General features: G+C 38.5%; 1 protein-coding gene across 2 annotated transcripts in view; it reads left to right on the top strand.

The window, feature by feature from the left end:
- Nucleotides 1-22,451, top strand: part of SATB1 (SATB homeobox 1) — a 98,047-nt gene that overhangs the window by 37,063 nt on the left and 38,533 nt on the right. For both annotated transcript variants that reach the window (XM_060100166.1, XM_060100165.1), the window contains exons 6-8: nt 10,841-10,952; nt 13,710-14,164; nt 22,001-22,213. In XM_060100166.1, coding sequence (XP_059956149.1) covers nt 10,841-10,952; nt 13,710-14,164; nt 22,001-22,213 — 780 coding nt within the window. The remainder of the gene's footprint in view (nt 1-10,840; nt 10,953-13,709; nt 14,165-22,000; nt 22,214-22,451) is intronic.

Here is a 22,451-nt window from a genome sequence, read left to right as displayed (position 1 = left end):
CAACTGAAAAACGTGGAGCAAGCCAAAACGAGTATTAACTTTATGAAACGTCACAATAAATATTTCCCCAAATGTGTTGAATCTCCTCGATTATGTTAACATAGGGCAGAGCTCGATCTCATTTTCTTTTTATTTCTTAACGGAACTATCCTTGGAAGTGATATATTTCATCAGCAACTCTTTGCCATCACATAATTAGTAAGCTAATAGCATTCGTTCCATGGGAGTCAAGAATGTGAGCTCTGTCGTTACCGCTCTGTAAATTCAGGCGAGTGACTCTCCATGCCTCATTTTTTAAATCTATAAAGTAGCAAGATAATAGTACCAACTTTTCAGGATTGTTAGGAGAATTACATGAGTTAATACTTGTAAAGCATTTAGAACAGCCCTCAGTTCTAAAGTACAGTATAACGTTACTTGTTTTTCTACAGCGTGGGGATTGAGAGTTTGAAATGGCACTTGTGGGTCTAAGAAACTTTGTTGCTAACATAGAAGATTTTGATACAAGTGTCACTTTTTATGGAAACAACCAAGAACTTTTCATTTGTGAAAAAATTAAAGGGCCGTTTTATAACTAACTCATTCTAACCTTTAAGGAATGCTTTTAGTGCCATCCTTAGAATCAGTATAAAGGTCTGATGCATCTTAAAATGCAAGTGGGAGAAGACTCAAGCATGATGCTTTAAATAAGCACATTTGAAAGTTAAGCAGATGTGGTATCTTAGACTGGACAGTGTCAAAGATGCCTGGTGTGGACTGTCCTCTGGATGTGAGTTTTCCCAGTGTTCCTTCCTTTAACTACCCTCCACCCCCCACTCCCTACATCCAAAGCTCTGTCCCTCCTTTATGCCCCCCCAATAGCACTTTCCACTTTGTTTTGTAATTATCTGTGGACTAACTCCGTTCTCTGAGAACACTGTAATTGATGGTCACAAAGGGACAAAGTTTTATTCATCATTACATTCAGAGATCTGACACATAGTAGGATCTCAGGCATATTTGTCAAACCTAAACAGCCTCATTGAATTTTCATCATGTTTATTTCGTGAGCCTATAAACTATGTCAGTAGTCTTGTTAGTAGTATTTTATATGTAGTCTTATCTGTAATATCCTACTTTACAAAATATTTTTCCTATTACACTTAATTCTGAATTTTTAATTTACCTTACCAAGAGCAAATTACTTCTACATTTTCCTCTAAGAAAACCTACTGATATTCCAAGCTGTCCCATATTTTTGCTTATATTGTTAATGTTCTTGAGTATATGTACAAAACTTCTATGTTTGTAAGCAGAACAATAGTCTTGGGAGGTACAAGGGACCCAGAGATCTAAAAACTGCTATAAAAGACCTAATTACACGTCACTGTTAAGCACACTCTTTAACAACATATTTCCGTGCACATTTAAAATTTTTCTTTTATAATCAACTATGTATTTCAGCTTGGCTAATAGGTTTCATTTTGTCTCAATTGCATTATATTTGAGATCCATGCTTTTTTACTATTAGTCTATTTATTTATGTTTGTCTATTTCTCATTTTTTAAAAAAATATAAAGCGGGGGGAATGCCAATAGCAGAATCAAATGATTTATAGACCAAGATGCTGACACTGCCAAGCTGGAAATGCCAGCAGTTAGTACCACCCCGTGTTAGCTCACAATGTCCCTCCCTCAGCTGAGGTTCCAGAGGCCCCATTTGGCATTGGAGACTCCGTTTGGGGCTATAAACATATAATGAGTAAAAGTCAGCGGTGTGAAGGTCCAGAATCACCTGAATTTAGAGAGAGCTGCAAGTGGAGATAAGTGTTGAGCCATTCCAGAACAGGCCTCAGGGGCTTGGTTTGTCCACCCTTCTGCAGGAGCACCAGCTCAGCCTGGCTCTCATGCCCCCGGTGATGGACTGAGCTCCTTACTTCATGGCGGACAGCCCGTCCAGCACATTTTTTTACCATTTCACCATAACTCCCAAAGAGGTGATTACCAGTATATGGCATTTTCCTAAACTGTAAAGCATTTTCATAATACTGATAGAGGTGAGCTAGGTTAATTTGATTTTTCTCTATGACCTCATCTAGAGGTGACATTGGTTTATATTTATTTAGTAGACGTGGGAAATCTCGGCTAACAGCTAACAACTAATAAAACACAGAAATCAAGGACATGGTTTAGCCCTCAGTCTCCTGTGAAATCTTGAATCATATCTGGGTGTGATCTGCTGCCCACGCAGTGGGCTCCCAAGGGTCTGTGCAGACCCAGAATTTCCAAGCCTCTTTGGGGGAGTATGTATGTGGGGAGAGCTTCCATGGTTTCATGAGACTCCCAAAGAAAGTCTTTGGCCCCATAAAGCTAAAAAGCAGTCCTACTTTTCTCCCCAGTTTTTAAGCAGTGTGGCTTAAAAATCTAATAACGTTCATACAAGGAAGGAAGGCATATAAAATCTGTGAAGAGTTACAGAGTCTAATTCTAGTATTTACTTTTGGAAAAATGGATTGTTCAGACTACTTTAGTTCTTTTTTTCACTCTGTGGCTTGAAGTTTCTCAAAATGCTTTATTTAGGACCTCTGGAATTTAATACATATTTGATGTCTTTTTCTGCTATTTCTAAGTACAGATATGAGAAATCTTAATCTCCATAGAGAATGGGAGATTTAACCACACAAGGGCCATCAGAGAAAGAAGAAGCAAGCATTCCCAGTTCTCAAGATTTAGAATCTTAGGAAATGATTTTTGCTATAAAATCAAATAAAACTCATTAGATTTATCTAATGAAAAACTTGTGAAAATTCTATTTGGAGTAGCGTAATGTTTAATTTAATGATAGTATATTTTTAATAATCATATTATAAGCAAGATACTGAGGGACTCCAACCTTCCTAAAAAATAAAACTGTAATTGGGGATGTCTGCACAGTGAGTGGATGATGGGTATAACAATCGCATCTTCTTTAGTCACTAAAGGAGACCCTGTAGGACCTGTGTCTGGGAATGCCTACAGATCTCATAGAATCTTCAAGCTGTTAGAAGGGACCTTGCAGATTATCTAGTTCCTTGCAGATTATCTAGTTCATTTCCCTTCATATTGCAGATGAGCAAACCTAAGCCTCTATGTGCAGTTAGTTTGAAATATTACATGCCCTTAGTAACAGTATGCTTTTTAGCAAATATTTTCTAATTTAAGCTCTTTACCAACGTATTCAATTCTTTTGAATAAGAAGGTTTCAGTAGCGTTAAGAACGATCTAGACGGATACTTATACAAAAAGGTAGAATAGAGAATCTGGTCAAAAGATATTATCTGGGCCTTATGTAAAATTACTTTAATTATGCGGAAAAGCCATACGAACTGTGAGCCAGCATTTCCTTTAAACATGATGAATTGGCTATTTAAACCATTACATAAAATTCCTGTGCTTCGAAACGGTCACATTTTCATCTTTAGGAAATGTAGTAAGAGAATTAAAACAGAATTGCCCAGGTTCTCTTTGTGCTTCCTTTTGTATTCCTTTGGAGCTTTGTACCGAGTTTCTATTTTTAGCACGATACAAGGGTGACTCTGTGTGACGATGCCATTTTCAGGCACCGGGATTGATCAAGATGGCAAGAGCCATAACTATGACAACTGGAGTTTAAGTAAAATTTAGAAGTGATTAGTCTCTTCTCAACAAATCGAGATGCCGAGTATGCCCCAGTTGTATCTCCCAAGAGAATAGCTTAGAAAGCAATAAAGGATCCAGAGGGAAAGATTTGGGGAACATAAGCTAACATCACAAACAGAATATGACACTTAGAAATCCTGCCATTTGCTTCCCATAAATTGAAACCCGATTCCCGTCCTCCCCTCCCCACCCCTCCCTCAATACCAGATGGGGACTACCTGTGAATTTTCAACAAATTCGTTCCATGTCACCATCTCCTATGATGCCTTGTTTGTAGTATTTGATATCCTTTGGGATGAAAAGAAAACCCCATTTACTGAGAATCCCTATTAAAACAGTGTTTGAATGTGGAGTTGATTCCATTTGATCTGAAGTTAAAATTTGACCTTTAAGTTTCCCACGCGCATCTAAAAACCTGCTGTGAAAATTCAGGCCATAGGCAGGCCGGACCTAGAGAAAGGGGAGGGCCAGCCGAGTGTGTGAAGTTACACTTGTCAAAAAATTAAAATGTGAAAGAATAGAGAGCCAGCAGTTTGACAGATTGTTCAGTAAATGCTCATTTTATTGAAAATTATAAAAAGGTGCTTAATGTCTCTGTGCCATTAATACAATACATAAAAAGGTTACTGTCAAGATTAGTGTTCCAACCCTGAAAATTAACTGCGGGGCTTTATAAAGCATCACTGTGTGTCACCTGAGAAGTTAAAGGTTTCTGTATATACATACTGCACGCACGGACATTTATTTCGGAAAACAATTATTTTAGACTTTATGCCAAAGACATTAGCAGTGATGTGCTTTCATTTAAGACGTGGATGTACCAGATATATATTACAGACAAGGTAGAACCATGAAAAATCGCCTTACAGAATTAAACCTGTGCAAGATGATTTCCCTTGTGTCTCTGGAGTATTCCGATTCAAAACATACATTCCTTCCTACAGAACAAGATATTCAGATTCCTTAGTTGAAATTAATTAGCATTCAGAAACCAGATAGCATGTTTTTGGGTATTCATGAGATCTCTGTTTGAAAAAAAAATGTTTTTAACTTGTAGAAATGTGTTGCAACACACAGATGGGAAGAAAAAGGAAAAAAAAATCTCTTTAGCAAGCACTGTGTGTAAAAGGAATATTACATTTTGCACACTCCTGATTGCTCTGTGTAAACAGTTTTTGACATCTGTCTTTATAGTTTTCGAGGAGAGGAAGACTTTGTTAAAAGAATCATTTTTATACAGCAGTCCCCATTTCAGTCTTGCTTTACCTGTATTATGAAAGCAGATGGTCTGCATGTCTTTTGAATATTTATAACTATCAAAAACAATCTCTTGCTATTCACCCTTAGGCTTATGAGATGTCAGGACTGTTCTGGTTGAAAAAAAATCATCTTGGGTGTTTACAGAAAGAGGATTACATTAAGCTGAAATGACTATACATTTTCCAGTTTAATATTTGTCCATCAGCTGTTTAATCGTATTTAGATAATTGTGTAAATAAGATGTTGTAGCTTTTGCCCTCTCTGCTGATGGAGCCTGAAAGCTTTAAACTTGGGTGAACCACCATTTTGTAGAGGCTCTGGCACCTCTTCCCACCTCAGTCAGACCATCCACAAGTCTTTAGTAAGTTTTGATCATGATATCATAGCCCTGTTTAAAAAAAAAAAAAATTGGGCATGGAGAGCCTGTATGGAGATCACATGAACGCTAGGGACCTGCTGGCTTCCGGTACAGGCTGTGTAGTTTATTAGAGTGAACTGTAATATGCAAATAGGGTCCAGCGCTCCAATTACCCTTTGAAGATGGCATGGCTTTCTCTTTCTTCTCCATGAGCACGCAGCGCTTTGAGGGTATTTTGGAAAACTTTCGGTATAGTCGGGGTTAACTGGTTTTTTGACTGGAAGCTGAGCAATCAGAGATAACAGATTTTGCTGTGGTTGGTTGATTTGGCAGAAAAGCATGAACAGTTTTGGTTTAAATGATTGAATAACCTGATTAGCATTGTTTGGGGGTGGGTTTTTTTGTTGATGTTAAAGGCACAGCAAAGCAATTTTAAGGGTAATCAGATCACTGCCTTTTCCCCAGTTGATGAACCTTTTTTTCAGAAGGCCTCACCTCTCCCCCCAACCTCTTCCTTGGCTCCTAAGATGACCAAGGAGAAAAATAAAAAAAAAAAACTCTCTTCCTTCGGTTTTCTAAATGTGTTATAAATACATACTTAACAGTGTACGTCCTATTCTAGCGGGGGGTTGACAGGATAGAATATTTTGAAAAAATTATGTAACCTCCACCAAATTCCTTATGGGTTTGGGGGTTGTTTTTTGTTTTTCAAACGCGGAGACCTGCAGTATTTGAGAGCAAAGGTTCAGAATGTTCTAACCATATCAAAGTCAGGCTGTAGAAAAATTCCACCCTTACCTTTTCACAATTAGAAAGGTTATAAATAATGTATTTGGCTGAAAAGGAAGCTCAGCCTGTGGCAGATGGTATCATTCTAGAGAACCAGGGTTTCTGTGAAGATGGCATTCTTTCAGATCGGAACTCGAGCAGACTCTCAGAAAGAGCCGGAGCTCCTCATAGGGCGCAGACATGTGCTTTATGGATCTTAGAAAAGCTTACAACTTGGCTCCTAGGACGAGAATATTGTGTCACACTGGGGTTAGGAGACCCACAGCCAATTTCTGCCGACTTCCAAACTGTATTTCCTGACGCTGGAAGCTGGGGCCTCTTCCTTGGTTTGTGTTCCTGGGTAGCATTTGAACTTGGGATTTAAACCGAAGGAGTTTTATCAGCCTGGTTATTTTAGTCCCTGAACGTGGATGCTTTCCCCAGACTGGCCACCAAATAAGAAGACTTGCCAGGCAAGTCGTGCCCTTTTCCCGGTGCTTTGAAAAAGCTCGTATAAATAGACACCCGGAGATCTGGGAGAACACGAGCACCGAGCTCCGTGACTTCCAAGACATCTGTGAGGAAGTAACTTCAAAAACCTGGAAGGGAGCTCTTGCAAATTCAAGAACAAAGGTTTCTCAAACTCTTTGAGTTCAAGCTTGACAGCTAAAACTGATGGATCGAAAAGATTCCCTGTGACAATTAATCTAACCTTACCTTTGACCTTTAAGAAAAGGAAGAGAGAGGAGGACTTTCTGGTAGCCTGCAGTAATGACTTATTTCAGTGGCCTTTTATCGATCACCAAATAGGTGCCCAGCCCTGTGATAGGTCCAGGCTGTATGGAAATAAGCCCCAAGGCTCACCCACCTAGTAGGAAATAAACAGCGTGACGGGTGCCATAGAGGTTCTATGTACAGGATGTTTGGGCTGTCAGGAAGAGCCTTGCAGGAGTCCACACTGAAATTGTATCCTAGGTGAGCAGCTGTTAGCTAGAGATGGAAGAGAGCGTGGATCAAATAAGTCAGAAGAGTGGTGTGTATCTTCCTGTTGTCAGCTACCACCTGGTACCTACTGGCCAGCTTTGGAAGATACCACCAAATTGGAATATTGAAACAAATGGAAATGCTCTTTTTCATTGATGTTTTCCCTTGTTATCCCTTGACCCGACTTGTCACTGAATCATTTAATTTGTATCCTCTTTGTTCTTTCATGAGAAAATTTCTTTGACTTAAAATACATCATTTGAAAATTGTATCTAAGACTCATATGTTATTTAAAGCATAGTCTTTCGACTGATCTGAAATGTGATCACATAATAAAAGCCAATGAAGAGGGAGGCGGAGGGTTGTCATAGTAATTAACTTCTCTTAAGTCCATACTCCGTATGTTCCAGGCTCTGTGCTAATTGTATCACATTCATTGTTTTATTTATTGTCAGTCCAAGTGGAGATAGTATGTCTCTTCAAGTCATTATTTTTCTAGTGACTTGGTCAGTTCTAGGCACATAGCAGGAGTTCCATAGATAGTTGCTGGATGAATGAAAAAAAAAATGTCCATATGAACAGGTTCTCAGAACAGCCCCAAGAGGTGACTGCTGCTGACATTCCCGTTTAGTACTGGGAATTGTCGTAGTGGTCAATTAATCTGACCGAGGTCACATTACCAGTGTGTGATACATCTTGGACTTGAATGCAGGTTTAGCTCATTCTGCTTCATCAAATGAACATTCAGTGTGTATTTAATACATGCCAGGCATTTGGGCTGGAAAGTAATACAGAGCCCCAGACCTGCATGGACTCATAACTTAGTGAGTAATCTTTTTAGTTAGTAATCTTTTTAAATTACATAGTATCTCCTTTTGGTTGACAGAAGAATCCCAAGTTCTTTCTCAGAAACATGGATCTTCATTTACCTACCCCCTATCCATCCTCAGCCCATAGGAAAGTATTATCAATCTTGACTTTCTCTTCTTTGTATTATCAAAACAAGAGGTGTTTCTTTATGATTTTCCAAATTTAAGATAACAGGACTGAATGTGATCTTTCAAATACCATGTGCCCCCCCCCCAAGATTCTGAAATCTCTCTTCCCTGCCTTTAAAACTCATAGACCTAGTTAGATGCCATGCCTAAGCCTTCAATGGGGATTTTACCACAGGGAAAACAAATGTCTCATGCGGTGGCTGTCTGAGCAGTTTAGTTGGACATATCACTGCATATTGTTCCAGTAAAAATAGAGGTGACCCCAAGTTACCTGAATTATGGACTATTTCCCAGCCCCCTAAAAGCACAGAAAGATAGAGAATCTAGAAAGTTGCTTTGGCATGCATCATAACCTGTGGATTAGCCTTTTGACTTATGTCTCACTTAGGCTAATATTTACGTTATTCAGAGTTTCCCTAAGCCCACACCACTTGACAGAGTAGAAAGCATCCAGAAAGTCACTTAAGGACAGAGCCTACCAATTTAGGGTTAAACGAGGGCAGGGGGAAGCTTTGATGAACACGCACATATGGATATTATTTTCCACATATGGGTAATAATGAACTACATAGCACTGTTACATATGGGCTCTAGTTTTATAAAAATATTTCAGATGTTTTTTTTTCTCTTTCCCACACATTGTATATTTTTCTTCTTCCCCCACCCCCATATATTTTCCACTCTTGCTCTACTGAATCACATTAAATTGAAATGATCTGTTTACATGTCTCTTCCTAATAGACGGTAAACTTCTTGTAGGCAGAGGCTGTATCTTATCTGCCCTTGTATCCCTAGTACCAGCCAGGGACGTAGTAGGTGTGCAGCAAAGAGCAAATCTCATAGATGGAACCATTGGCAAAGTCAGGTAGCCTGGACGTTTGTCAAAAACCTCAGCAAAATTTTGATATTTCAGACTTTTCTGAAAACTAAGACATAAGCTACATCTAAAATTTACATGTACTATTATGTTAACATTTAAGAATCTGCCAGCATGTCTAAGTTGAAGAGTAATAATTTTTTAAAAATTGGACCAAAGTAGAAGAACATGGGCTCTCACCCATTTGAAGAATCACAGTGATCCATCAGCCATCTCAGTAGTTTTCTTAGTGTCTGACTTTATTGATCCATCATTAATAGAGTAAGTGTGATTGAAGCTGACGGATTGTTAACTGGATCAGGTAATCTTCTGGGTCTGGTTTTGGCAACATTGCTAAGTATCTTTTTGTACCTTGGACTGAGGGACTCTCTTAGTCTGGATTAATGGCAGAGTATCATGAGCACATTAAGAATGTCTTTTTAGAGAAATGTAAAAATGACTATCCAGTAGAAAGTGTCAAAAAAAAAAAAAAGATATCATAGTGCCTCTTAGGAAAGATAGCCGTGTTTTACATCAATAATGGAACTCCAGCTTATCCTTCATTGGAAGTTCTTTAAAGATCCCCAAGGTTTACACATTACGGGAATGTGTGCACATTACAAAATTAACACTGATGACGGATGCCAGGAGAATCAATGATAATCAAAAAAGCTCTACATTAGAAGTAGCTTAAAGAAGATAACGATGTAAAAATACTTTTGTCCCCAAACTGGATTTTCTGGTTGTTCCCCGCCTTCTGTAAACCGTTTCACCATAGACCACCTGAAGTCTGAAATGTAAGTTCTCATGTTTCTACACATAGGAGTGGAGGACAGATTGGCTCTGCAAAGTCTAACTATTCCTACGACTCAATTGGAAATTAATTTAGCCACTACTAGAGAATATGAGTGTTGTGGCTGGAAATAACCATGATCAAGTCACTGAAATGACCAGAACCAAAATTTCCTGGGAAGAAAATACTTTTCTTTGTTGAAAATGGGTTTTTTAAAAAAAGACAAAACTAGTAATACATCAAAATCATTGTCTTTCTTCATTTTTCTATGTTAAGCTGTTGACTCCATTTTCCAAGCTTTTGTTATTAGAAGCAGGATGAAGACAAGTGACAAAATAGGGCGTTTTCTTTTTTGTAGTATCCTTGAGAGATGAGTCACCATGAAATGCATATTTTTAAAAATGATATGGTTAGTTTGAAATTCAAAACCCAAGCTTTACTATATATGAAGCTAGCAATAAGATAGCAGCATATTTGTTTCTTCTGTTAGAGGATCTTTGTGAATAGTTTTTCTCTTCTTAAATGTGGTCAGTCAGCCTTGCAACAGTGTTAATTTACCTCCAAGTGAAACCCAAATACTATGAGTGGAAAGTGCAAGGGGTGTTTCCCAAACTTTAGTGGGCACGCAAATCCCTGGGGATCTGATTAACATGCAGGTGCTGCTTGACCAGGTCTGGGGTAGGGCCCAATATTCTGCATTTCTAATAAGCTTCCAGATGATGCTGATATTATGGTCCCTGGGCCATCCTGGGAGTTGCAAGGATGGAGAATTTAGTCACCAAACCATAAAGTGGCATTTATTTATGAATTACAATCAGAAAGTCACCTCCAAGTATTTGGATATATTGGGATCGGTGGAAGTTTGAAGTTTGTCCGCCCAGGAACAGATGACATTGGTGGAGGTCCCATACATACTAGAGCAAAGTCTGTGGGTGTGATCATTTTATACCAGTCTCAGTGGACTGTTGCTTTCTACTTAAATAAAGCATTTGATGCTCTACTTATTGACTTTGAAGAAGTCATGGCTTTAGGCTACAAGTGTGAAACAAAAATGTATTGGTACTCAGTTGATGAAAAAAAGTTACAGTTTCCACAATTGAAATCACGTCCATGTTCTGTCTTGTGCCGCTGTGTATTACAACTGTTTCCACCCCCCTCTTCATGCAGAGTATGATTTCTTCCATTGTGAACAGCACTTACTATGCAAATGTCTCAGCAGCAAAATGTCAAGAATTTGGAAGGTGGTACAAACATTTCAAGAAGACAAAAGATATGATGGGTAAGCAGAAAACCATTGCAGCGGTGGCTACATACCATTACGTGTCATTTGGGGGTTTATCCAAGTTGCATGTAAAGCCAGGTCTTGTGATTGCCCAATTAGAGATCAATTTAGAATGTTTCTTGGAGGGTGGGGAGTGGGTCTGAGTATAATGAGATAATTAAATTCAATAAATGTTTGTGTTTAAATCAGCCCAACTGACTTGGTTGTCAGACATGCAGGAGATGGAGGCGAGGCGGGGGTGGGGGGAGCTGTCATTTTTTTAACATCTCAGTGAAGACCTAACCAGGCCTTGAATAACTAATATTGGCTGTGGGTTCTCTCAGAGATAAATCATGCTTTTATGTTCTTTTGAGTTTTGTTTGAGAGAAAGGGAAAGTGCCAATTTTTACACCCAATTTTTGAGGATATTCAATTGTATTTATAGTCTCCACAGTTGAGATCAAGTGATGTTTACAGCTATAGTCTCCAGCCCCCCAAGATAGGCACTTTGGTGAGCATACTGCTTTACCATCCATAACCAAAGAACCATTGCATCATTCCTAGACTCTCAATGCCATGGCATCCTATCTTTTTTTTTTTTTTTTTTCTGTACGCGGGCCTCTCACTGCTGTGGCCTCTCCCGTTGCGGAGCACAGGCTCCGGACACACAGGCTCCGCGGCCATGGCTCGCGGGCCCAGCCGCTCCGCGGCATGTGGGATCTTCCGGGATCGGGGCACGAACCCGTGTCCCCTGCATCGGCAGGCGGACTCTCAACCACTGCGCCACCAGGGAAGCCCGGCATCCTATCTTAACATGTAACTTTAGGTCAATATTTGTTACACAGGAAATACATTAAAATTATCTGCAGTGTGAAGTGACAGATAAAAGTTGTGTGTTGTACCCTAGCATTTAGATTATGTCATTTCTCCCTGTTGAGTTTGTTAGTGTTCGTTAAAGCAAACACTGTGATTAAGGTTAATGTTTTAATTTCTATTAAGGTTTTCTTTCTTGTACCTTCCAAATAAAATGTTTTAAAATAATATAGGAATGGGATGTTTAATATGCATAGCATTACATTGTGTTTTAAGTCTATTTCTGTTTACTTCCATTACATTCATTTAGTAAAACAATAATAACTTCTCCTGAAGATTTTAAGAGGCAAGAGAACCTGAATTTTGAGCCTGTTTTAGCTTTTAATATTTGAAGCAAAACCATCCATCTACCAAAACAGATTCTTTGCCGTTTATAGCTTAGAGCTGTAATGAAGACAATGCATCATTTTTTGGAATAATTGCTTGAATTACTATTCCCTATGAATGGCCCACTTGGGCTGATATCACTGGTAGAAATGGAAGGTTTCTTCCCCAATGCTTAGTTATATTTTGCATATATCAGTGACTATAGCAATATGATAAGTTCCTCTAAATGTAAAGCCTGAATATTTAATAAAAAGATAAATGATGATTAAAATCAACCCAGAGTCCACACATGGGAAGCATGGTGTACTATTTATTTATTTATTGGCTGCACCACACGGCTTGTGGGATCTTAGTTCCCCAACCAGGGATCAAACCCGGACCCCACAGCAGTGAAAGTGCGGAGTCTTAACCACTGGACCGCCAGGGAATTCCCATGGTGTACTATTTAGAAAGACTCACCTACTGACCATCCTACTGACCAATAGTATTGGTCACTTACTATTCACTCTCAGCCAGTCCACGTGAGGGATCTAGCCAAGGGAGAAACGTTCGTCCTGTGTGGGTGGTAATAAATTGCAAGATGGTGACAGTATCACCATTGCATCAGAGTGACTCCCTACCCCTTCCTTGAAAGATTGTCATAGCATCTGGTGATGGTCACAGCTTCTTCAAGAAGCATTTGGGTCTTAGCAACACTGGGTATGCTGGCTTGCAATACATTAAGTCCTTTGCTTCATTCTAAGAAATATTTGCAGCTATACCCGTCATCTAACATGATAGTTAGAATTCAGCAAAATGGGATGTATAAGATACCCAGCCCAGTGTTCAGCATGCACTCAGTTATCATTACTGATCATTATGACCACTTTTATTATTTATTATATTGATTACTTTTTTATATTAACGGCTAGGTTAAAATTGAACATAAGTAACATTTGTATACTCTTTTTTTCTTGCAAACTTTTTGTCTAGAGTAGTAACAGTAAATGTATATATTATGAGAAAATACTTGCATATTTCTTTTTTCTACAGTTGCATATGATCTTTTCCTAGCTCCACTCACTCTTTCTAGTTGCCGTTAAGCAAATAGTGTTCTTCTAGAAGCTATTTGTTTTTGGGGGGCCACATGCATCACATGGCTTGTGGGATCTTAGGTCCCCGACCAGGGATTGAACCCAGGTCCTCAGCAGTGAAAACGCCAAGTCCTAACCACTGGACTGCCAGGGAATTCCCTAGAAGCTATTTTAAAATAAATGTTGCCTTATAAGAAGTAAGAGTGAATAATCGTTTGACCCCCAAACTAGTCACATAGAATTTGAAAATAATTGATTTCTGGCCTTCCATCTAAACCACATTATAAAACTAGAAAGTGTTACATGCCTTTCAAAGTTTGTGCCATGGTGCAGAGGACAAAAGTAAAAACATAGCCAGTTGCATTCCATCTTGAGATGTTCTTAGTTTCCTTGGACCTTGGGTGTGTCCTGTGCCTTCTGTCTATATTAGGGAATGATCAGAGATCCTTATCAATGCAGATCATTGTTGACTCAATGTGATTTTCCTTCTTGTCCACTTCAGTTGAAATGGATAGTCTCTCTGAACTATCCCAGCAAGGTGCCAACCACGTCAACTTTGGCCAGCAGCCGGTCCCAGGGAACACCGCGGAGCAACCCCCGTCCCCCGCGCAGCTCTCCCACAGCAGCCAGCCCTCTGTCCGGACCCCTCTTCCCAACCTGCACCCTGGGCTTGTGTCAACGCCCATCAGTCCTCAGTTGGTCAACCAGCAGCTGGTGATGGCTCAGCTGCTGAACCAGCAGTATGCAGTGAACAGACTTCTAGCCCAGCAGTCCTTAAACCAACAGTACTTGAACCACCCTCCCCCTGTTAGTAGATCTATGAATAAGCCTTTGGAGCAACAGGTTTCCACCAACACAGAGGTGTCTTCCGAAATCTACCAGTGGGTACGTGATGAACTGAAACGGGCAGGAATCTCCCAGGCAGTATTTGCACGTGTGGCTTTTAACAGAACTCAGGTCAGTTTTGTTTTATGTGTAAATGGTTCCTCTCTCTCTTTTTCTCTTCCTTCTTTAATCCCATCTATACTAATGTTTATGCTCTGACTTTGTACTAACATTTTTTTCCTTCTCTCCCTGTGGTCATATTGTCTGTACCTGGGGGTGCCTACATTTTATCACTTCTCTGCTTATCGTAAACCTCTTGTACCAAGAGCAAGCTGCGTACAAATCGATCCTGAGTCAGGGGCCTTGAAAGAATAAATATCGAAAATATTTCAAATTGATATTACCTATGCTTTTATATAATGGAATTATAGACTGTTAGTAGCAGATTGAGAAAGGTTTCAGGACTTGGTCAAGGCCATTTCATTGGTAGGGCTCCAGGCTTCTAGCCCATCGTCCACCTTTCCTAGACCAGGGATTAGCAGACCTTTTCAGTAATAGGCCAGACAGTAAGTATTTTAGTCTTTGAGGGCCCTAGCAACCATAGACAGAAATGCGTAAAACTATTTACAAAACAGGCCCTGGGGTAGGCTTGGCCTTGGAGGCCTTAGCTTGAGACTTCTCACTGAGATTTGCATATACACCTTGTGTTCACACCTTTGTCCTCCTGGGCAAATTCCTGTGAAGATATTATCAGCAAGGAAGATATTTAGCAGGGTATGGAGAAAGGGTGATTTACAGGAGAAGACCTAAGATAAAGACCTCTGAAAAGCCCTAAGGAAATTGATTCCATTAAACACTGAATGAGAGGACTTTTTAAAAATGTCGTTTTTGGGAAACTAGTATGATATATACATGGTGTTTATTACACACACACACACCCTCCCCAGAAAAATCCCAGAGGAGCATGTAGCTTTGATTAGAATGAGAACATTATGTCCTTTTAACTTTCTTGTTTTACCACTGTTCTTTTGTCAATTTTTTTTTTTGGCCTGACTCATACTTTCCTTTATTTTGTTTATTACATGATTATAAGAATAAAATCCGGGGGCTTCCCTGGTGGCACAGTGGTTGAGAGTCCGCCTGCCGATGCAGGGGACACGGATTCGTGTTCCGGTCCAGGAGGATCCCACGTGCCGCGGAGCGGCTGGGCCCGTGAGCCATGGCCGCTGAGCCTGCGCGTCCGGAGCCTGTGCTCCGCAACGGGAGAGGCCACAACAGTGAGAGGCCCGCGTACCGCAAAAAAAAAAAAAAAAAAAAAAAAGAAGAATAAAATCCGGGTACAAAAATATCTAGTATTAATTCCTTGCTGGCAGTTTCCATACTTAGGAGAATCCCAGCTGTGACTTATTTTTGATTTGCCTTTACTGGATTGAAACTTAGGAGGCGTTACAAAGCCTTTAACTCAGTGTTTGTTTTCAGTTTCTTTAACTGTTTTTTGTACATCATCTGTCTGTGTTTAAAAGGGTGGTTGCAAAGTTATTTCTCAGGTTAAAATTGTATGGTTTTACCTAGTTTTATTAATATATCTTTACAACTTAAAAATGTGTTCATTATTAGCTGGTAAATTTAATATGACACCCCTATTCAGTTGGAGGGTCATTATTTTTAAAAATTTTTTTAAATGAATGGATGAAAGAATCAAGTCAGCCTTCTAGCTACTCCTGTTTCTGGCAGCATCCTTTATTTTTGTAAATAGCAGTAAGTACCAGTAGTTCTCAGTACTGGGCAAAAACCTGGCAGGTCTCTGCATAAAAGTTGCTTGTTGAACTGAATTGAAAGCCCACAAAGACAGCATTGACATGGACACAAATGACTCACAGATTCAGTGGAAAGCATTTTGGAAATTGAGCAAATTGTTGTTTCTTAAAGGACCAAGGCAAGTGTGTTTTATGTAGTAAAGAGAGTCCAGCTGAAGGTGAAAAGAGTAAGGTCACCACCCATCAGTGTGTTTTTTCTTCTGTGGGGCTGTAATGTCCCAGGCATCACCCTGGAGAGTGACCATTTGTTCTCCTTGGGTTTTCATGTGGACGGATTCCACAGATATCAATAGGATTTGTTACTGGAAAAAAGACAGAGTTCTCTATTTTATACCCTATCAATCTCTTCGAAAAGGTGGTAATCTCTGTGGTTAACATCGAAAACAGTGACTTAATGTTTTCAAGGGAGAGAGGAGAATGAAACCCGGGTGCAGCTTGATATCCATCTCTTTATTAATAATAGCCAGTTGAGAAAGAGTCATTACCGAAGAATTGTCTGGAGCCCTGGATGACAGAGGGGTGGTTTGATTTTAAACCTGTATAGAGGTAATTGGGACTCCTCCATCGAAGTGGATGATGGGCCATGTTTGAAGCTCTCTGATTTCAGTGAGTCATTTTCTATGTATATTTAAGAGTTCACTTTTGGGGAATTCGCTTTGGAACATGCAAGCATGCATGTCTTTTCGGTGGTCATACCAAAACGCCACGCACACTCACGCGTACACACACAGCTGCATTTATTTTAATGATTATACATTCATATGAGTGTATGTCGTATGTTTATTTCAAACTGTATGCATTTCAATAAAAGCAGGTGCATCATGAGAGTGTATGGTGTGAGTGTGGAGGATGAAAATACACATGCTAATGCATATGTATAGAGCGGGAGCTCTGCAGAGTTAAACCGCACAGACACATTTGTGTGTACTTATTACAGAGTGCAATTCGGGCTCCAGGTTTTAAAAAAATTAATGTAAAATATGTACATACAAATGCAAAGTTCTCTGATGTGATCGGATAAAGACACTGGCATCCTATAAACAGTATGTTAAAACATTCATGTAATAGATAATGCTGTTGTGAATTGAGAATATCGACAGCTCTGTATAACTTTAAAATCCTGGGTCTCATCTTTCAACTCTTCATTGGAGAATTTTCTCATCAGCTGAATTGGGTCTCCTGAACTAAAACATATCCCTCTCATTTAAGACATTCCGGTATCACTATTTTTTTTTAAAAATCGAAAACAAAAGAAAACAAAAAGATGAAAACAAAGTCTACCTTTTCTGAAAGTTTGTGATGAAATTTATATAATTCCTTGTTTTAAGGATGTTTCCCCCTTCTGAATTGATGGGCATATGTTCTTTAATTGCTACGGAAGGTACCAGCTTTTAGCATCTGTCATTCATTCAGTTATGCCTACTTGATGTCTTTTTAATGGAAACCCATGGCTAAAATTAATTGCTGAAGCTTCTAGATTTATACTTTTCAATTCACTCCTCTGTATTATTGCTACTTAAAGGTCGTGATAGAAGAAAATATATTCTTTAGTGCTCCCCCCTCTTTTTAAAATAAATCCCATAGTTTAACTCTGATCCTATTCTATGGCTTTTCCCCTTTTTCCTCCCCCCTCCTCTTGTCTTTGGCACACTTTATTTTCCAGTAAAATAAAGAATGAAGATGGATTATTCAAAACTGATAACAGTAATGGACCATCATGTAATGTTTTATTGAATTTGAGTTCTGTAAATTATGTGGTGGAGAGAAATTTGCCTGCTTAAGTATAACAGAAATTGCTACTGTGTTCCTATAATTCTTCACAGTGTAATTTAAGAAAAGTCCACTCTCCATATCACTATTGAATAAAAGGTAAAAAGGTGCTATTACCCCAACGTGACAGCTCTTGTTTGGCCTCCCAACCGACAGAGATAAATGTGTCTGCTTATAACTTGCTTGGCCTGAGTCCAAGGTAGGAGGTGGAGTTTGAAACTTTCACCTGGACGTGTGATTAAAAATTCACCAAACAAGAGGCAGGTAGCCTTGAAGAATCTTCTACATGTTTTATTTTTAGAGGGAGGTTTCATCAAATCATATTTTCCTTCTGAGGGCTTTGAAGTTCCACGAAGCTGATAAAAATCTGTTTGAATCAGTGATTATGTTCAAAGAGGAGACAAACGGGAGGCCAGACAGGCTTTTTGTTCATATTGGCAGTCTCTTTCGCTTATCTGCTGTTTTAAAGAATTCATAATTAGCTTTTGGAAGTACTGATAATATTTATTGAAGGTTTTTCTTTCTTTTCCAATACTAATGAGTTTTACTTGTAAACTCTTTCTGGAATGTAAAAAAGGTTTAGGAATTCATCAGCAAGTTCACTCTTTAATTGAAAACATTAGAAATCTCACAACCACTGTGGAATGGCGATGCAGAATAATTTTACGTTTTCATGTATAGAGCACATATTGAACAATTTGAAGATGTGAAGTGCCATGAAAGCAGCTTCTCGTTTCCCATAAAATTGATATCCATGAGGTACTGGTAACATACTACATAATATACAAAATCGCAAGTTCTTTTTGGAAACAAAAATGACTAATGATTTTATTTAATTCAGCAAATTTATTGAGCACCTATGGGGCATAATATTGGTAAATATTTTAATCCTGGTATTTCAGTGATAGCAAGGATGGTACATGATGACCTTGACATGTTATTTTTTAGCGTGAAGAAAAGTTTTTGGTAAGAGATCTCTCTTACTATCCACCATGGGGGATTACTGCAAATGACCTTGACCTAACTTGGCAAGGCTTAACTGGATTTTCAGTCATGGGAAATGGGAAACAAGGGCCACATACATCTTGAATCCATAAATGTAGCTACTCAAATAACAACAACCCAAACAGGACCAAAACATGCATTCCCATATCTGGATTCTAATGCCAGTCATTTCGCATCCAGAATTTTCTCAAGTGACATCATTCTCTTTAAAAAAGTAATTAACACATTCTAATCAAAACATTTTCTAATAATATTTTCAAGCATTTCCACCAGGGGGCACTCCCCTCATTGAAAGCCTGGGCCAAAAAAAAAAAAAAAAAAAAAAAACCAAAAACCCACAAAAACCCGAAGGTTTGTAAAATACCTGAGACTGTCTACACTGTCTGCTTTCGAGCTCTGTGAGTGTCCCAGGATTTGAAATATCAGTCTAGACCTTCAACACATCCCAGGCAGAAAACCTGCACTCGCTCTAGTTAGAATAATTAAGTGGAATAAAATGCTTTGCCCGGAAAACATTTCATATGCTCAAATGGGACGTCATGCTAACGTCAAAATATGAGTAGAGAAATTGCTAAATTCTCTCCCAAGTGACCTTCCATCTGTTACTTTAAGCCATACAGGAATGACTCAGTCTCATGTTAGCAAGACTTGATATCATTATGTATTTTTTCATGTGTTGGCTTTCTCACTGTAGTTCTCTGCTATCTCGGGAAACATTTCTAACGGAATGAGATGACATTTTGTTATCTGAGATCTCTGAATGTCTAATTTCAAATTTCCCAAATATAATAACATCTGTTTATAGGATCTCTTTTGACCTAAAGTGTTTTGGTTTTTTTATTGAAGTATAGTTGATTTACAATGTTATGTTAGCTTCAGGTGTACAGCACAGTAATTCAGTTTATATATTCTTATATATATATTTTTTCAGATTCTTTTCCCTTATAGGTTATTACAAAATATTGAGTATAGTTCCCTGGGCTATACAGTAGGTCCTTGTTGATTATCTATTTTATGTCTGTTGATAGTAGTGTGTATGTGCTAATCCCACACTCCTGTTTTATCCCTGCCCCCCTTCCTCTTTGGTAACCATAAGTCTGTTTTCTGTGTCTGTGTGTCTATTTCTGTTTTATAAATAAGTTCATTTGTATCATTTTTTTAGATTCCACATGTAAGTGATACATGATACTTGTCTTTCTCTGTCAGACTTATTTCACTCAGTAAGATAATCTCTAGGTCCATCCATGTTGCTGCAAAATTTTTTTTTTTAATTACTGAACAATTAGTGTAGATAAATGTCTTACAAAGTGCCACATAACTTTTCACTGAAAGCTCACCTTGAGTACATTATTAATTACCATTAAAATTTTCCCATGGGGAGCATATCTTGTTGTTAAGTTCCTGTCACCTATTTGGAATTTTTTCCTCCTATGGTCTGAATACACATAATCCATTTAGTAAATATTTATCAAACACTTACGTGGCAGGCATTGTGCTGGGATGACAAGAATATTAGACTATTTTACTCAAGGAATTTATAATGTATTTATGTGTACTGTATGTTTCTATCTCTTTCTGTAGAGTTAAGATATATTGCTTTGTGAAATACATCTTTTAATATCTTTAAAAATTTGTTATCCCCATTTGATGGGGAAGAGTTTAGAGCAAGGGCTATTTTTTTTACACCTAATTTCAAACATTGTTTCTGAGACCTGTATTTCTTGGTTTCAACATGACACATCAAAAACGCAGTCAATCTAATTAGCTGGCCTTGTGCAAATTAAATAGCTGGGTGATTGACTGCCTGTTTGACTGAATTTTAGTTAAATTGACTGGATGTTTTGCTCATGTATAAACACAGTTGCAACATTACTTGTCAGTATTACAAATGAAACGACAAGTACCCTTCATTTTTCAGTCACATTTCTTAGGGTGAAACTGGCTTCCCTTGCATAGACCAAATGAGAAACTAGAATGTACTCTTAAGCCCCCAAGCCTATTGGAGGATCTTTTTTAATAGCAGCCTATATAGGTCATTTTTGAAGTGGACACTGCTTTTATATTGTCTGTACCCAACTGTTATCTTGGGGCAATATGCTACATTTTCCTTGAGGAATTGGGAACAAAGCCAGGTTTGCACTTCTAGGAAACCATGAAAAAACCCCAGTGTTATAACGTTGGGGCTTGGTTGTTTTGACATGACACTTTACCTCCCTTTCCCAAATGTACCCTGTTGCCATTTCTGCAGGGTTATTAGAAAGTGAAATTTGCAAATGATATACAGATCTCCACAACATTTTATTCTGAGCCATATTGTGATAAACTGAAATGTAGAGAGCAAACATGTCTTGTCATTCCAGGCATTTTTTCATGGAGAAGGTTGAAGAGGTAAGGCCTGCTCAGTCCTTATCAAATGGGCAGAAAATGTTTCTAATCCTTGTATTTCATATAAGCCCTTAAACAAAATTGTGGAGAAACACCCATTTTTAAAATGCATTCTTCCAAAAATTAAAGAAGTAGATAACAATTCTCTGTTATTTGGGGAGGAATACCATAAAGAAGTTTACTAATGGTTTGTGAATTTCTTCTAGCACTATTAAAAATGTTTATTCCTCAAGAAATTTGATTATTACAGAATTTGATAATATTCTTTTTCTTGGCATGCTACGATGGATTTTTGCAGTGTGGAAAAGGGGTTATGTATTTCAAATTTAAAGGATGGTTTCTGAAGTTCATATTTTCAACCTGTTACTCTGAGGTATATTGTATAGCAAGCAGTATAGTTTCCTTAAGCGGTAAATAGAATCACTTGTCATTGACTCCAATAATTTGAAAACCAAGGAATAATGTAAAATATTGCCTGCAAAAGCATAGCATAAATCTTAGGTGATGCTTTAGTGATATTCTTTTTCCTAGTATGTTGCAATTCATTTTCGAGTATTTTCTTTGTAAATCCTACTTCTCTCGAAATGGCTTTGTATCTTTACATATTGGGCTGTTGGCATTCCACTGCCTTTGTCTTGGCAGCTTGAGAACTATACAGTTCAGTGCTGTCGTATTATGAGCATTTCATTTATTCTTAACTTGCCTCAATCCTCTCTGTGAAAGATTTCATGGCAAGTTAAGCTACTCAAAAGAAGGAGACCAATTAGGCAGTTGCAGTTTATGTTATATGTAAAGCAGACGCTTAATAAAATTAGGAATACAATTGAGGCTCTCTTCTCTACCACTTCAATTGTAACTAATATATTCCTATGTGGAATTAATGCTTCTGACTGTTCATTTTCTGAACAGAGTGGAGAAGAAAAGGAAAGGATCACCGCGGGCTGGGCAGAGCATGGGGGCAAGCTCACCCTGTGCCTTTCATTCCCTGCAGGGCTTGCTTTCAGAAATCCTACGAAAGGAAGAGGACCCCAAGACTGCATCCCAGTCTTTGCTGGTAAACCTTCGGGCTATGCAGAATTTCTTGCAGTTACCGGAAGCTGAGAGAGATCGAATTTACCAGGATGAAAGGGAAAGGAGCTTGAATGCAGCCTCAGCGATGGGTCCTGCCCCCCTGATAAGCACACCGCCCAGCCGCCCTCCCCAGGTGAAGTCTCTTTTTCCTCCTCACCTTTCTGCTTTTTGTTTTTGTGTTTTTTTTTTAAAAAAAAAAAGTCTAAAGAAGAATCTCAACAAGCATGAGAAAGGTAGATGGATAGGGCTTTTTTTTTTTTTAAATAGTAATTCATAGACCTGCTTGAGGAGAATTTGGTCCCAGCTCACTGATTCTGATATAAAAACAAGCAGCTACTAATTAGATGGAAAAAAATTGCTTTGTGTTGCTT

Source organism: Mesoplodon densirostris, chromosome 5, assembly GCF_025265405.1.
Source record: "Mesoplodon densirostris isolate mMesDen1 chromosome 5, mMesDen1 primary haplotype, whole genome shotgun sequence".
NCBI lineage: Eukaryota > Metazoa > Chordata > Mammalia > Artiodactyla > Ziphiidae > Mesoplodon > Mesoplodon densirostris.
This window is presented reverse-complemented; position numbering and strand designations above follow the sequence as displayed.